This window comes from Lycorma delicatula, chromosome 11 (assembly GCF_047948215.1).
Source record: "Lycorma delicatula isolate Av1 chromosome 11, ASM4794821v1, whole genome shotgun sequence".
NCBI lineage: Eukaryota > Metazoa > Arthropoda > Insecta > Hemiptera > Fulgoridae > Lycorma > Lycorma delicatula.
In genome coordinates this window covers 41,283,726-41,302,455 of record NC_134465.1, presented here as the reverse complement: position 1 = coordinate 41,302,455, position 18,730 = coordinate 41,283,726, and the positions used below count along the sequence as shown (strand labels likewise).

Genomic DNA, 18,730 nt, shown 5'->3' with positions numbered 1-18,730 from the left:
GACGGAGCATACAGGAAAGTTAAGAAAAATTATGGGGTGCATAATTTAAAATCTAATAATGTGTTAAACAAAGATGGTACACCAATATATAATACGAAAGGTAAAGTCGATAGATGGGTGGAATATATTGAAGAGTTATACGGAGGAAATGAATTAGAAAATGGTGTTATAGAGGAAGTTGAGGAGGATGAAATGGGAGAAACAATACTGAGATCTGAATTTAAGAGAGCATTAAAAGATTTAAATGGCAGAAAGGCTCCTGGAATAGACGGAATACCTGTAGAATTACTGCGCAGTGCAGGTGAGGAAACGATTGATAAATTATACAAACTGGTGTGTATCATTTATGAAAAAGGGGAATTTCCGTCAGACTTCAAAAAAAGTGTTAGTCATGATACCAAAGAAAGCAGGGGCAGATAAATGTGAAGAAAATAGAACAATTAGTTTAACTAGTCACGCATCAAAAATCTTAACTAGAATTCTATACAGAAGAATTGAGAGGAGAGTGGAAGAAGTGTTAGGAAAAGACCGATTTGGTTTCAGGAAAAGTATAGGGACAAGGGAAGCAATTTTAGGCCTCAGATTAATAGTAGAAGGAAGATTAAAGAAAAACAAACCGACATACTTGGCGTTTATAGACCTAGAAAAGGCATTCGATAACGTAGACTGGAATAAAATGTTCAGCATTTAAAAAAAATTAGGGTTCGAATACAGAGATAGAAGAACAATTGCTAACATGTACAGGAACCAAACAGCAACAGTAACAATTGAAGAACATAAGAAAGAAGCCGTAATAAGAAAGGGAGTCCGACAAGGATGTTCCCTATCTCCGTTACTTTTTAATCTTTACATGGAACTAGCAGTTAATGATGTTAAAGAACAATTTAGATTCGGAGTAACAGTACAAGGTGAAAATATAAAGATGCTACGATTTGCTGATGATATAGTAATTCTAGCCGAGAGTAAAAAGGATTTAGAAAAAACAATGAACGGCATAGATGAAGTCCTACGCAAGAACTTCGCATGAAAATAAACAAGAACAAAACAAAAGTAATGAAATGTAGTAGAAATAACAAAGATGGACCACTGAATGTGAAAATAGGAGGAGAAAAGATTATGGAGGTAGAAGAATTTTGTTATTTGGGAAGTAGAATTACTAAAGATGGACGAAGCAGGAGCGATATAAAATGCCGAATAGCACAAGCTAAACGAGCCTTCAGTAAGAAATATAAGTTGTTTACATCAAAAATTAATTTAAATGTCAGGAAAAGATTTTTGAAAGTGTATATTTGGGAGTGTCGCTTTAAATGGAAGTGAAACTTGGACAATCGGAGTTTCTGAGACGAAAAGATTAGAAGCTTTTGAAATGCGGTGCTATAGGAGAATGTTAAAAATCAGACGGGTGGATAAAGTGACAAATGAAGAGGTATTGCGGCAAATAGATGAAGAATGAAGCATTTGGAAAAATATAGTTAAAAGAAGAGACAGACTTATAGGCCACATACTAAACATCCTGGAATAGTCGCTTTAATATTGGAAGGACAGGTAGAAGGAAAAAATTGTATAGGCAGGCCACGTTTGGAGTATGTGAAACAAATTGTTAGGGATGTAGGATGTAGAGGCTATACTGAAATGAAACGACTAGCAGTAGATAGGGAATCTTGGAGAGCTGCATCAAACCAGTCAAATGACTGAAGACAAAAAAAATAATAAATCAGAAGAAACATAACAAAATTTTGAAAAAAGTAGAAGTACAATGAGAAAACGAAAAAAACTCAAATTTTATCATCGTCACGTATAAAATGGTTGAATCTAAATTAACAAAACAATTCGAAAAAAGGAAAACCAAAATAAGATGTTTCATAGAAATAAATAAAAATGTAAGAGCAATTATATGTTTCTAAAGAAATAACTTTCGACAGACTTTAAGAAAAGTAGTAAATGAATCTAAATTTTCAGAGAAACAATGGGTGGGCCTCAAGTAAGGAGAAAAAGCACATCTGTTAGACTTTCTCGTCACGCAGCTAAAGCCGCGTTCCAGGAAAATCCTGCAAATATGGGTTGTTTCTGATGCACGGCTTACACATATTACTTAATTAAAAATATTAACCGTTTTATTTAAATATAATATTCTTTCGTTTATTTAATTTAATGATTCTAACTAGACCGTGCGGGCATACCGTATTACCCATTCGCAAGGTTGTGGCGGTATAAGTGGTAACGGTCGTCACTTACTAAACTAATAATTTTACAACTTACGTAGAATAAATTTCGCTCGCACGGTCTGTACACCGGTGTAGCCGCGAGGCTCAACGCTCAACCGAGCGATCGAGTACAATATCAAGTCAGACCGAGTTACTTTTTTACATTAAATATTTTTCACTCATTTAATTCTACCGCTCACCTGTGATGTCACAACATAGCAGTAGTTTAAGGCATTTTTTTTTGGGGGGGGTGCAATTTTTCAAAAACTGTTTTTGTAAATATTGTTATTTTTAATTCTTAACAAACTGCTTAAGAAAAATGTAACCTTGATTATGCAAAAATACTGAGGTTGAGCTTGCTCTACAACTTCACCTCCTTGACTTTTTAAATTGAAAATTTAATGGCATCTATGATCACTATAAAAAAAAGTAATCTGATCTAGTTTGATCAAAATTGATCCAATATTTTTGAAAGTATAAAGTGATTTAGAGGCCATCACCGAACACACACATGTACATACGAACATTAACATCCGGAAAATTTCCAATCCGGTTTTAGGGTTATTTAAGTGTCAAAACGTCAAGATACGGAACGTTTTGACACCTATAGAACCCAAAAAACCGGATAAAAATTTTCCGAGTATTAATGTAAACTAAATTAATAATAAACAAATACAACCATCTCATTAATTTGTTTTTTTTTTCACGTGTACTTATGTAAGAAAAATGTTTATAATAAATGATTTTTTCTAATAAAATGATTTCATTATTTTACGTGTAAAGTTATATGCTAATTTCGCGACCTTCTTTCATATCACCGTGATTCCCAGGTTGAGAAACACTGCTTTACGTAGTAATCACATTCTAAACGTCCGCGCGCAGAGGTATACTTTAAAAACAACCGTGGACGGTAAATAATTGGGTCAACTCGTACCCCAATTCCCGTTGTTTGCGGTCGAGCCGTCTCTGGATGCTCTGGATCGGTCTATCATACGTCTACCCTTCGTCGACTGACCCCTTCTTCTCGTGAATTTCAAACGAGATAAGATATAACATCTGATCAGATGGTCGGACGGTAGCGTTTTCATATAAAATAAATAACATCAATTCCTTCGATTTCCGCCACGGATATTATTTATCAGTACTGTTCCTACAACCGTGAGGATAACGTGCGGTACGGGGATCCAGGGAGTGGAGCCCTCTAGTTAGTTGGGAATGGCGACCGAAGCAAGCTATGCGGGTATCCAGGGCCCCGTCCCTCTGGAAAATTGGAAACGGCGAGAGAAGCGGCCATGGAGTAGTCCCATTGGCCCGAATCCGAGGAGCCCTGAGTTGACTTTGAGATTTGTCTGGGATGATTCCGAGGGCCCAGGTTCTGGCTAGACGGGCCGGCTAGTTTTATTATAAACGTAAATATTTTTTCCAGCAAGAACCCGATTTGAGATAAAAACTAATTTATTAGTTTTCTAAATATGATGATATTAAATTTTTATTTGATATAAAAAGAAGAGGAGATAATAATTTACGTTCTAAAATTATCTCTTTGAACATTTTTATAATGAGAAATGTAATTTTCAATTGTAATCGCTCTGTTTAAAATGATGCAAGGTAATGCAATGAGTACATTGAAAAACTAGCAACATTTTAACAATCTCTGGAGAAATGCCCGGTATGATATCGTTTATGGAATCAGATCGTTAAATTTTATGTACGACACTTAGCGCTGAAATAAATAATAAGTTTTTAATATTTTATTTTAACATAATAATCACCCGGTAAAATATCGTTCGTGAAATCTGAATTCTAAATTACTCGTCCAGATCCCCACAGGTGATGCATGTTTTACATTTTTGATTTGCATCATTGATTATTATTATGCATTAACATTCGGTTACGTTATAGCCGGATACGAAGCGGCTTGTTACCTATCTTAAATAATTGCTCTTCTAATTGAACTAGAACTTTTAAAAATTAAAATCCACTCGCCTATTTAAACTACTACTTTTAACGGGATTTAAATTAAAATTAGTGCAATTTAATGACTGTAAAATTATTCTTTCCGATAAAAAATACACATATAAATATATTTGTATATATGTGTGGCATAGGTTATATTCTGTAATATATCAATGAACCGCTAACCGATGTGGGATGTTTATTTAACAATTTATGGTTAATTTTATGTGTACAACAAATTAGCATAAAACAAATATTTTCTACTGTAAATTCAGTATTTACTGTTTATGTAACGTTTGTATAATATGCAAACACGTTTTTTTTTTCCGTTGTTTTATAGTACGTATAATTAGACGATCTTGTTTTATAACAACCTATTAATTACCGATGAACAATTATAATAAATTCTATAGTCATTCGAATATTTACAATTGTGTTGTTACAATTAATGTTTACATATGTTTAATCAATTTAACTAATTATGTTTAAATTCATATTCCTACCTCCCTTTATTTATTATTTTTACACGCGTGCGCGTGCATAAACTCATACGTATGGATTGTAAGTAAAATAAATCAATCTACTTTTTTAGATATATAACACATACCTCTAGTCGTTTCAAATAACGTCGATAGATTTATTTTCCATATCGATCAGTTGAATCTTTATTGATATTATAGTAATAATAAAAATAATTTAATCTTTTCTATTGATTACTAATAGTAACTTTTTTAATTACCGCTAATAGTAAATCCAAATCTCTTCTAGAAGTCAAATTATCAGATACCCCGTTCCCTTAGAACCGATTGTAAGAAAAATTAAATATATAAATGACGCATATTGAAAAATCATCGTACAAAATTTTATAAAAATCGGTTAATCGAGTCTAAAGAAATCATGGTTAACGATGATACTGTCGAAAAAAATTCAAAAAATAAAAACCAAAGTGATATATTAATAATATAATGGAAACATCTGATTAACTCAAAAATGTTCTACGTATATTAATCTTCTTTTTTCCTGTTTAGCCTCCGGGAATTACCGATTAGGTATTACCTCAGAGGATGAATGAGGATGATATGTATGAGTGTAGTCTTGTACAATCTCAGTTCCACTATTCCTGAGATGTGTAGTTAATTGAAACCTTACCACCAAAGAACACCGGTATTACGATCTAGTATTCAAATCCATGTAAGAATAACTGACTTTATTAGGACTTGAACGTCGGAAATCTCTACTTCCAAATCAGCTGATTTGGGAAGACGCGTTTACCACTAGACCAACCCGGAGGGTTACGTATTTTAATCTAAAATATAAATTCACCATTAATATGAACTAATTTTTGAAACAAAAAACCCACATAAAGTGGGACGCCGATTATCCGGATACATTTCTGCAAGACCAAACCGTATAATAAAAAATCCGAATAATTAGAAAATTATAAGTACTGGATATATCATTCTAATGTTTAACGTGTATCACACGTAATAAATAGGTAAAACTTTATACTTTTTAGTAAAATTAAAAAGATACTCATCATACATAAAATGTAATAAAAAACAAATATAGCAATAATACCTTACAATATTTATATTTGTAGAAATTTGTTAATAAAAGAGTCAAAATTTACAAAAATTACCTTTATTAAATTAAAACAAAAATCACTTTTGGTACGCCGGAAGCCGGAGTTAGATTTCACCGGTGATAAGTAGGGAATAAAAAAGATTTCCACCTTAAAGTTAAGAAAAATTTAAAATTTACTCAATACGACAATGGTTGCACGTGAAAAAAGTTTCACATGTTTATCATACGACAAGCCCCATCTTCTTACAGTTCCACCAAAATTTTAGTCATCCCTTACCGTAAGGGTCGATCATATCAAAAATCGTTACAGACAAGAGTTTTAGGTAATGTTTAGAGGACTAACGACCCCTTTAAACTGATTCGATACTGTACCTATTAAGGAAGGTATGATGTTTTTTGTCTTCGAAACCCCATTTTTTCCACCCCCTGGGCCAATGGTTGGTGATATCAAAAACTTTTACCAAATAAGATTTAGGCCCTTTTCCAAAGAATAGTATGAACTTAAAACGAATTCGATATTTTACTTAATATGAAAGTTATAGCGATATTTTGTTTTTTTTCGAAAAAGTTCTCACATTTCCACCCCTATGGTCCTATTTTGCCCATTAACAAACTAGACCGATATTTTGGGTCGTTATATTTTACGTATCAATTTGAAAATGATTGGCGCAAAATTACGGCAGTTATCGTGTCCACAAGAAAGTGAAATATATATAAATGTATATATAAACTTTTAAATTGACGGTGGTTTTAAGGTCTGGGGGATGTTAAATGCGAAGATATGTCGAAATTTTCTAGAAGTCGAATCATGGTACCCACTACAATAGGTAGCTTTCTTATGAAATCTACCTAATTTACTACCATAAAACCGTGGCAAACCGGTAGTGGTGATTGCAGTTGATAATCTATATATGCATACCTCAGCAGTAAAGAAAAACTGTTCGGAGAATACAAATTATTTTATTAAAAAAATGTTCAATTAAAAATTTTATCCAAAAAACTTAATAAGAAAAACTCTCAAAAATCGTATTGAAGAAAAATTAAGATCAGTTACTGCAAGTTGTCATTTTTTAAAAAAAAGCTGACAACCCAGTTGTAGGACTTTCCCGTCATGCGGCTAAAGTCGCATTTCGGGAAACTCCTACAACTGTCGGCTGTTTCTGATGTACAGTTAACACACACAACTTAATTTAAAATGTTTATCATTTTATTTAAATATTAATTTTTATAATTTAATTAATTCAATGATTATAACTAAAGCGCGCGCGCATACCGTATTTAATTCGCGCGGGTGGCGCTACTAGCGGCAACGGGTCGGCACTAACAAAACTGATATAATTTCACAACTTACGTAGAACAAATTTCGCTCGCATGGTCGACAGACCGATATAGCTGCCAGGCTTAACGCATCAGATACCGACATGACCGGATGATCGAGTTCGAGACCTGGCCAGACCGAGTTATTTTTTTACACTTTAAATATTCATCATTTATTTAATTCTACCGCTCACTTGTGACGTCACAACATAGAAGTAATTGAGAGCATTTTTTGTACTAGGGGTAGGATTTTACAAAAGTTTATTTTTTTGCAAATATTTTTATTATATATACGTTAAAAAATGTACCTAATAAAAATATGACCTTATGAAGGCAATATCTCTGATATTCTGAGGGTAACTTTGTTCTATAGTTTCACGTCCTTGACCTTTTAAGTTTGAAATTTAATGACATCAATGCCCCATATATAGAAGTAATCTGGCTGAGTTTGGTCAAAATCTGTCCAGTATTTCTGGAGATATAAGGTGATTTAGAGGCCTACACCGAACACAGATACGTTCACTAAAATATGAATAATTTCCTTGTGGTTTTTTGGGTTTCTTAGGTGTTAAAACATCAAGATCCAATGAAAACGGCATATGGCTAAATCGGATCGATTACAGTACTTTCCTTTCTAGAACTTGCAATAGCTCTATCTAGACGGTAAAGTAATTACAAAAATATCGAAAAAAATTACAGAACGTTTGATAGAATAAAACTTATTGACAGTCGGTATTAAAAGGATTCCTTTAAAAATTCTATTTCTTTTAAAAAATTCTAATGAGTACTTTATTAATATTGATTTTAATTTATGAGGTACAAAATCGTATAATAATTTACTCATAGAATCTGTGTAGAATTGCTTTCTTTTGTCGCTTCGAGGAATTCATCGCGTTTATCAAACTTTCATGAGCTTTTACGTGTGACGGCCCCAAATGCAAATCTTCGTCTTATTCTTCTTCTTCAGTTGTTTGCTAATCATTTTCTCCTGCAATCTCTTTGTCACTTAAATCGCTGATGATTCCTTTATCGATACTCTCAAAATCGCTGTCTGAATAGCTTGGTATCTCTTCTGCGAATTTTCTGCCTCTTTACAACGCATTACATTAGTCTTGTTGTGGGTTATTTTATTTAAAATGTTATTCTACCCACTTGCCAATGTTGTTTTTTATAGAGATCAATTTTTAACCACCATATAACCGTATAACATTATATAACCATATAAATACATATAACTTAGCCGCATATAAGCTAATTATTATTTATTAGCTTATTTTTCTAAGCTATTTAAAGTTATTATTATGTATTGTGATAAATAATATATAGTTTTCCTGTTTTTATTTTTATTTTTTTATTTTTTTTTTATTTTGTTAAATGACTTTTGATTAACCATTTACATTTTACTTAATTAACTCAGATATAAAAAGAATACGTTTTCGGTGTTATAGTGTCATCATCAGTTAATCGTATAATTTAATTTTTTTAATAATAAAAATAACGATTAAAATTTTCAATTATCCGATTATATTTCTAAAGATAGAAATTATTTATTTTCACACAAAAATATTATAATGTGATGGTAATTTTAGGATTGAAAATTGTTTTATATGCCTGTATTATAAAAATTTCTATATATGTACGAGGGTAACTCATTATTATCCGCAATGTAGTTATAAATTTTATTGCAATACAAATAGGAAACTTACATATACATAATTTTTCACCATAATCCCCTTGCATTTCAACGCACTTGGTTCATCGTCGCACAAGCTTCCTGATGCCCTCATAAAAGAAGGTTTTCGGTTGAGCTGCGAACCAGGAATCCTTTCACTGTTTCGTCCGAGGTAAATCGACGATCCCTTAATGCCTCTTTGAGTGGACCAAACAAGTGGTAGACAGAAGGGGCAAGATCAAGACTATACTGAGGATGAGCAGTTACTTCAAAGTTGAGTTTCTGAGCGTTTCATCAGTGTGGACGGGCATTGCCGTGCAACAACGCAATACCTTTCGGCAGCAGTCCTCGGCGTTTTCTTCGAATTGCAGGTTTCAGCTTGGCAGTAAGCATCTCAATGTAACGTGCACTGTTTATTATTGTGCCCCTTTCCGCAAAATGTTCCAATACTGGGCCTTGTGAGTCCTATAAAACCGTAAGCATCAGTTTTCTTGCGGACGGTTGGGTCTTGAACTTTTTTTGCAGGGCGAATTTGGATGTTTCCATTCAATACTCTGCCGTTTAGTCTCCGGCTCGTAATGATGTATCCATTTTTCGTCACCAGTGATGATTCTGTGTAAGAATATGTCCCGTTCGTTACCGTAGCGATCCAAAAGTTTTTGGTAGATGTCCAAGGGCGTTTGTTTATGCGACTGTGTGAGTTGTTTTAAGACCCATCTTGCACAGACTTTATGAAACCCAAGTCTGTTGTGGATGATTTCGTAGGCAGAACCGTGACTAATTTGCAGACGATGTGCAACTTCATCGATAGTTACTCGTTTGTCTAAGAAAACCTTGTCACGTCCACGCTCAATGTTTTCCTCATTTGTGGCGGTAAACGGTCGTCCGGCTCCTTCGAAGTGCGTAACACATGGGCGACCATTTTTGAATTTTTCAATCAATTTGTAGACACTCCGTTGCGACAAAACACTGTTCCCGTACCGTACCGAAAGTCTTCAATGAATTTCGGCCCCTGATACACCTTCCGACCAGAAAAAACGGATCACTGAACGTTTCTCATCTTTGGTGCAAACAGAAAACCATGGTTAACGGCAGGGCAGCGATAATGGAACTAACCTAGCAGCATCAAACCTGCACAGACATAACAATTAAACCACGCATGCGTCATCTACCCACCACAACAGTACTACCAACATAAACAGAAACATATCTAAATTGCGGATAATTACCCTCGAATATATATAAAGTTTTAATGAAGCATATGATTCGTTAAATAACTTTTCTACTGTTAATATTAAGAAAAATCATATTTAACAAGTGTTCCTACCTCAAAATGATCTATTTTGAGGTATGAAACCATTATTTGAGGGTGTACTCTACGTCACTTTTGAAATTAGCTATGATAATTATTAAATGGCTCCTATCTTGGTTAGATTTATCGTAGCCCGATGTTTTTTATGTCAAATTTTTATTTTTTTAATGCCTTTTAAAATGATACGTTACAACTACTCTTTCCATTTGACATTTTTTACATGCCTTCCCACTTGGAGTCTCGGGGATGTTAGGGTAGAGCTATTTGCTAAACTTTGCTTTTCTATTTTTAATGGTTGGGGATTTATTTAAGGATTTTCTTTCGTTATTAACACTGTGTGTGTTTCTCTACTTTCTCTCTGTCTCTCTCTCTGTCTGTCTGTCTTTCTCTCCTCTCTCTCTCTCTCTCTCTCTCTCTCTCTCTCTCTCTCTCTCTCTCTCTGTGTGTGTGTGTGTATCTTTTTTTAAATTTCTGTAGATTTGAACTTGGAATAATCTAGAAGGTACGTTTAATTTTCTTATCTATTAATAATTAGAACACCAACCTTTTATTTAGTTAATAATTAAACTATGGATATTAACTTAATATTTAATTTTGTTGTTGCAGAGATTTGACTGGTAACAATATAACGGAGCTTGGGGAGACTGCATTTTCTAATTTACCGGATCTTGAAGAGCTGTGAGTTTTAATTATTTTTTTCATTATATTACGAGTATATATTTATTGTAGGAGTAACATATTGTTATTATATCGAAGAAATTAAATTTTTATCAGACTTCTTGTGGAAAAGAAAATACGTTTGGTGACGTAGTTGTTTGGTCATGTACGAGGTTATAATATAACAAAACGGTTACATTGATTTCCATAAATCTGTTATATTTATTTAAACAATTTGTTACAATTTATTTTAACAGCGCGAACGATATTATATTTTTTTTATGTTTAAAGAAAATATAATATGAACCGAGAGCGTAGTCTAATTGATGTTAGATATAGGAAAAGTTTTCTTGTGAAACCATCGGTGTTAGAGGAAGGCGCGAGGACCGCCTTTCCGCGAATCGGTTAATTTGTTAGTTAAGGGTTATAACTTACGGTAAGTGGTCGTGGTCGTGGTCGGAAAAAGCCAGAAGAAGACGATAGTAAGTTGTTTAAATATACTGATGGAAACGTCTGCCGAGGCATTTGCATCGGCGGAATCTTGACAGAGGCCAACCGATGACCATGTTATTATCAAGTTTAAAGGGTTTATAGGACGATTTTACATCAAGGCTAGGAACGGAGGGTGGTGTGGCAACCGGGGTAATCGCAGTGGTAGCGCAGGGTAAAAAAATTACGGTTTCAAATTGAAGTCAATAAAAATGAATTTAAAAAAATAAAACATTTACTAAGTGCTGCATGAAACAGTAATATCGGATGAGCAACTTAAAACTGAACAGCTACAGACCAAAAAAAACAGTTTCATGTAATATTTTATGAACGGAATTAAAAAATGAAAACGTAAATTAAATTAAATTCTCTACTTGCATCAGCAGAGGTTTACATATTTATCGCATTTTTATAAAAGTCGTTCGAAGCGTTCTTCTGCGCAGCGATGCGCTTTTATGTTGGTGTGATCGTAATCGGTCACCTGATGCAAATATTGTGAATTCATTCGATTTTTTGTTAAATGTTCGCCCTAAGTTCATCTATATCCTGGCGATCGCTTCATAAATTCTATCCTTCATATAACTCAAAAGGTGATTTATTTTAATTACTGCTATTTTAAATAAAGCAAGCCGTGGATGTATAACACGATTTTTTGCGCGAAATGATTTGTTAATAAGACGAATAACGACCATTTCTCAACGACTTCTAGACGTATATGAACAAAATATATTACATTTTCACAAATACATAATAAATCTTAGAAAAGATAAATGATATTTGCCTTCTAAAATAGGAAACGGTGATCAAACCACCGTATATTTTGAAATGGCATTTTACAAAACCGTAAACAAAAAAGGTGAAAAAAGTGTTACGATTCGCACTGGTGGTAATGAAAAAAAAAGCTGTAGTGTTATGCCTTGCATTACTCTGATGGATCAAAATTACCACCTCCGTACATTGTTTTTAAAAGAAAAACTCTTCCTACCGTACAGTTTTTTTTTTTTGTCTTCAGTCATTTGACTGGTTTGATGCATCTCTCCAAGATTCCCTATCTAGTGCTAGTCGTTTCATTTCAGTATATATCCTCTACATCCTACATCCCTAACAATTTGTTTTACATATTCCAAACGTGGCCTCCCTACACAATTTTTTCCTTCTATCTGTCCTTCCAATATTAAAGCGACTATTCCAGGATGCCTTAGTATGTGGCCTATAAGTCTGTCTCTTCTTTTAACTATATTTTTCCAAATGCTTCTTTCTTCATCTATTTGCCGCAATACCTCTTCATTTGTCACTTTATCCACCCGTCTGATTTTTAGCATTCTCCTATAGCACCACATTTCAAAAGCTTCTAATCTTTTCTTCTCAGATACTCCGATCGTCTAAGTTTCACTTCCATATAAAGCGACACTCCAAACATACACTCTCAAAAATCTTTTCCTGACACTTAAATTAATTTTTGATGTAAACAAATTATATTTCTTACTGAAGGCTCGTTTAGCTTGTGCTATTCGGCATTTTATATCGCTCCTGCTTCGTCCATCTTTAGTAATTCTACTTCCCAAATAACAAAATTCTTCTACCTCCATAATCTTTTCTCCTCCTATTTTCACTTCAGTGGTCCATCTTTGTTATTTCTACTACATTTCATTACTTTTTTTTTGTTCTTGTTTATTTTCATGCGATAGTTCTTGCGTAGGACTTCATCTATGCCGTTCATTGTTTTTTCTAAATCCTTTTTACTCTCGGCTAGAATTACTATATCATCAGCAAATCGTAGCATCTTTATATTTTCACCTTGTACTGTTACTCGGAATCTAAATTGTTCTTTAACATCCTTAACTGCTAGTTCCATGTAAAGATTAAAACGTAACGGAGATTGGGAACATCCTTGTCGGACTCCCTTTCTTATTACGGCTTCTTTCTTATGTTCTTCAATTGTTACTGTTGCTGTTTGGTTCCTGTACATGTTAGCAATTGTTCTTCTATCTCTGTTCTTCCACCGTACAGGTAAATGGAGTTATTATCAGAGCACAGAAATCAGGTAGGATGGATTAAACCTTAATTTTAAATTAAATCAGGTGTGTATGGAGAAAGCGATCAGGAGATTTACTTAATAAAAAAATTCCGGTATGCTAATAATGGATACTTATCGGGAACATACAACGAAGTGAAAGACGTTTAAAAAAGGGTATGATAGACCGAGTAATAAATCCAGGCGGATTGGAATATCTATTGCAACCATTAGATGTCACGCATTAATAAACCGTTCAAATCTGTATTAAAACAACTTTACAGTAAATGGATGGCTGATGAAAATTTCTTTCTCACGCCTACAGGAAGAATCAAACTCCCAGATTTGTGTTTGGATAAAAGATGCTTGGAATTTCCATGGAATTAGTAAGAAAAAGTTTTAAAAAATGCGGAATATCTAATGAACTTGATGGTAATGTAGACGATCACCTTTGGCAGGGTGACGTGGAGACTACCGGTAACACTTCTACAGACATTGACAGTGATTAAAAAGTGTATTGAAATGATCCTTTTCAACGTCATACATTTTTTTCGTTTTACTGGTCTACTGATTCTAAATTAAACTAGTACTTACGGTAATTAATTATTAATGTAATATTAATATTGTAATTTTAATGAACGAATTAAATTCTTTACTTTTGAATATTTTCGTATTTACGTATTTTTTTATCATATCTATTGTACTTTAAAATACCGGTATATACTCGATTTTTTTTTAGATTTTCGGTCCGGAAAATCGAGGTGCGTGGCTTATTCGTAGGCGGGGGATAGTCGAATATATACGCTACATGCAGTATGGTTAATATTTATGTTCACTAAATATTGAGATTTTTGATAAAAATTTAATTAAAAATTCAAAACGTCGTAAAATTAATTAGTGTAATTAATAAATTGTCATCCACATTACTGCAGATTTTCACTTAAGATCATTCTAAAAAAGTACCTCCTACATTTTTTTTTTTTTAATTTAATAATTTTATATATATAAATATATCGCTAGGTATAAAAAATGATGGATCATGATGGTGCAAGGGTTTTTTTGTTTGGTGTATATGTGTTAACATTTTTACTTTAGCTGCTATTGGTGCAGAGCGGACCAATGGTGGTGCGCCGGGCGGATGACTCCGCTCCCTCCACGACTCTCTTCCGCTAGAAGCAGTCCGTTGTCAATTAATTTACAGATTATTTTATTTAATTTCTAAGCGTATATTTATTTAAATTTAATGTTTGAATTTTTATTTATTACTTTTATTGATTTAATTTTATTAATAAAAGAAAGGGATTATTAGTTAATATTTAGCAATAAAAAAAAAATCCTTTTTTTACATTTAGCGGGAGAGAGTCGTTTGTGCACAGCCATCCGGCACATCACGAGGTTCGTTCTGCATCAATAGCAGCAGCTAGACTGGCAAGCTCACACTAACACACACAAGACTTTCAACATAGTTAACGTTAAACACTATATTTCTATTAAAATCTATATCTACTCACTCCTCGAGCCTATTTTATACACAAAAACATCAAAATGTTCAGAAAAGTATTCTGTACACATTAATATTTCTTTTCTTAAAATATTTGTGTAAAATTCCTAATATTGGCACAAAAACATGAGGATTCGAACACGTCGAGGGTCCAGGGGGCAGAACCCTCTGGCTATACAGTCCGGCTAGCGAAGCGAGCCTGACCGGCTAGTATGTCTATAAAAATATATTACTATACTTTAGTTTAACTATGCTGATCAGACAAAACTGACCTACCTGCTTTTTGATAAGTTTATTTTATTCAACTTTTACATCATTTTGTTCAGAATTAAATTCCTTTTAAGTTTTATTTAACGGTTTTATGTATTCATTGCCCGTTAAACAAACTTATTGTATTTCAAACATAAGAACAGGGATTTTTTTTACAGAATTTATTGGTTTTCACCCTAGATTTCTCAAAAACTACTGTAGTTACGGTTCTCAGATCTATTTTATTCAATTTTTCAGGTAAAACCAATAAGAAATCTCTAATTGAGTTTCTTAATTAACGTCCTAAAAATTTCATTACGACTTTTTGTCACCGGGGTAGCTAAAATCAGAGCGGAATCTTTCACTTTCCGTAACTCGCAAACGAAGCGTTTTAGAACGTATGTTTATGTGATATTTTTACATTACTTTTACAAGTGAATAGGTTATGAAAGTTCCGAGAGACAGTTGTGATGCAATCTGTATATCCTAATACTTACAATTGTTTTTGTGAAAATAATTGGAATGTCAGGATGATATTGTTCTATAATAAACCCTTGCGAAGCATAATGAAAAAATCGTATTCAGATCTATTACTTAGGAAATTTAATTCCTTATTTAAATGTCCTGTTCTACAAGATCATCAAGGGAAGAAAAAATGATCGAAATCAGCATATTGATAAAAAAATAAGGGTTAAACATGTATAAAAAAAATTAAATGGGGATCGAATTGGGGAAATCTACTTTTTTCAAATCTATTAAAAACGTTAAAAAAAATCTTAGTTATAAATTTAAATACGATGTCAATTACAAAATTAAAAATTTAAATTAACAAGATTTAATACAGCTAAAAAGATTTAAATAAACAATTTCATATCATATTTAATTTGAAGCTATTAAATTATCATTTTATTTTGAATTTATTTGTTTTTAATTATGGATTTTGTTTTTAAATATTTTCCGCTGTTGAAATAGATTGAATGAGAAGGGCGCACAAGGAACAGTAGTTCTCTTTTGAAATACGCTTAGTTTCAACTGAACATACATCCTACTCCAAATAGTAAAATACGAAATTAATCAAGGTAAAATACAAGTCAATATAATAAACACAATTGCAGCTACGTAATGTATTTCAAGTAGAGTGTACTTGCAGACTCTTATTTCTATTTCGGAATATTGTAATCGAATTTGTATAGCACGTACGATTCCAATTATACTAAATTTATTACAATAAATTTAGTATAGTTTAAATTTTTTTAGAAAGAAATATATATATAAAATTTTCGGCTACAACTATGGGTTTTTTATGAACGGTTTTTATACACGCAACTTAATTTAAAATATTTATCATTTTATTTAAATGTAATATCTTTTCGTTTATTTAATTCAATGATTCTAACTAAAGCGCACACGTACCGTATTTAATTCGCGCGGGTGTGGCAATATTAACGGCGACGATCGGCACTAAGTAAACTAATGAAATTTCACAACTTACATAGAACAAATTTCACCTGTACGGTAGGCAGACCGGTGTAGCCGCACCAAGTTCCGAGTCGACCAAGTGTTTGGGTTAGACACCCGGCCAGATCGAGTTACATTTTTGCACTTTAAATATTATTTATTTATTCAATTCTACCGTTCACTTGTGTGGTTGCGATTTTGGAAATATGTTATTTTTTATTCGTTAACAAATGCTCCTTAGAAAAAACAGACCTTAATTAGGCGAAATGTCGAGATACTGAGGGTGTCCATGCTCTGCACCGTAAACCTTTGACCTTTTAAGTTGAAAATTTAATGGCATCAATGCCCCATACATGGAAATAATCTGACCTGGTTTGGTCAAAATCAATCCAGTAGTTCAGGCGATATAGGGTGATAAAAGGTTATATACCAGAGACACACAAATACATACGAATATTAATATTCGGAAAATTTTTATCAGGTTTTTTGTTTCCTTTAGGAGTAAAAACGTGAAGATCCCGTGAAAACCGGATGTGCCCAAATTGGACCGATTACAATGCTTTCACTTCTAGACGGAAAAGTAATAAAATATATTATATTAGGTCGTGTAAATTCGTTTAGTGTTATTCACAAGTTCTCTATACGACTCTGGCAGTAATGTAATAAGTCTTCTATTTTTTAACCTAAAAAATGCAAGAGGTTTCCATTTCGAACTGAATATATTTTTTTTATATTTGTCGCGGCATAACGTTTTACCAAGAGCACCAATTTGAATGAACGTTTTTTAAACAATACGAAATGATTACACGCCGTTACCCACTGCTACTGAAACATTACAAAAATTACCGGGTAAAAAATTTCAATTTGGGCAGTAGAATATTCTTACTGCTTTTCGAAAGGTTCTAAATCAGATACGTGCCTTAGATTACTCGACCCTTGATTTTTGATTCTGAGTTAACGAGTAAGTCTTCCATGACCTCTTTCGTTCGCATTTTTTCTCGTCGACGCTCTCTTACAACAGTCCATATACGTAATACTTCTTCATCTCATTAGAAATACGTTTATGAAAAACAGTGTGATATTTATTCTTGAATCTAATTTGAAAAGCGCTTGTGGGTCAAAACATGTCAACTATCCTTTCTAACTTAGCCTCTTTTGACGACTTACATTTTACGTATTACAGCATTTTAGACAGATTCTGCGCATTTACGGTATCAGACTCTTGAATTTAAATCTTACAAATCCTTTCCCTGGAATCTTGTAGTCGTTTTGAAAGACCCTTTTTCAAGAGAAAAAGGACTGTTATTCAAGAGACTGTTATTTTCTCTACGAGCGGTTTATTTTGTAGGTTTTCCCATATTTCGATATTTGTCAAAGTTACAAAACTAAAAATAAAAATTAAATGATTTTTAAAAAAAGATTTAACAGACTCCAAAAAACAAATAAAAAAGCACCGAAAAGGAAAAAATAATTTTCCTATATATCCTCAATACGATATCTTGAAACATACATTTTGAAATCGGCGCAAAATTTGGAATTAGCCTGAAGCGTTTAATTTAAAAAACCGTAATCCATATTTCTATCACTCATAATTCATTTAAAATTTGGTGCCGTTTTCAAAAAATAACTTTCAAACACTGTATTGAGAATGTACACATTTTTTTATGCAAATTCTTCAAATTTCACGAGAAAATGGAATAATAACTTCTACCTTTTTTTTTTTTTTTTTTTTTTTTGTTTGTTTAACCTCCGAGTCCACAGTTAAGCATTACTTCAGAGGATGAGATGAATGATCTGTAGCGTGTGTGTTTCCAACTTAACTTCTACTTAAGGTGGAAAAAGTACACTTTTTTATGATAAATAAAAATTACTTATCATTTTATATTATGTTGACTCCGTGTATTGACGAATCGTATGTATATCAACATTTTTTCCCTACACCCCCGCATCGGATCAGAAATAAAGCATGGTTCAATGCAGGGGCTTTAAACTCAAACGGCCCTTCCCGCCTACCGGCTGTACGTCCGGTACGTCGGGCCGCCGGTTGGATCTTTTGTTGTTCTGTTGCCCATTCAAACAGGGGGTACCATTACTGGCCCCCTGCCGGTCTGGATCTGTTCATTGCCACTGAAACAGGAGGTGCCCAGTACTGGCCCTTGCTGGTTCGGGTCTTTCCATAGTCCTCTCTAATAGGGGTGACTATCTCTGGCCCCTTGCCTATACGGGTCTTCTTATTTTTAACCCAGGTGCTGTTTTCTCCGAATGTATATCAAAATATATATGTCAACATAACCTAACTAAACATAACCTAAACTCG

At 33.2% G+C, this 18,730-nt stretch overlaps 1 protein-coding gene across 1 annotated transcript in view; it reads left to right on the top strand.

Annotated features, from left to right (window-relative positions):
- The window catches only part of rk (G-protein coupled receptor rickets), a 354,008-nt gene that overhangs the window by 193,237 nt on the left and 142,041 nt on the right, over window positions 1-18,730 (top strand). The window contains exon 2 of the mRNA XM_075378867.1: window positions 10,652-10,723. Within this exon, the coding sequence (XP_075234982.1) occupies window positions 10,652-10,723 (72 nt within the window). The remainder of the gene's footprint in view (window positions 1-10,651; window positions 10,724-18,730) is intronic.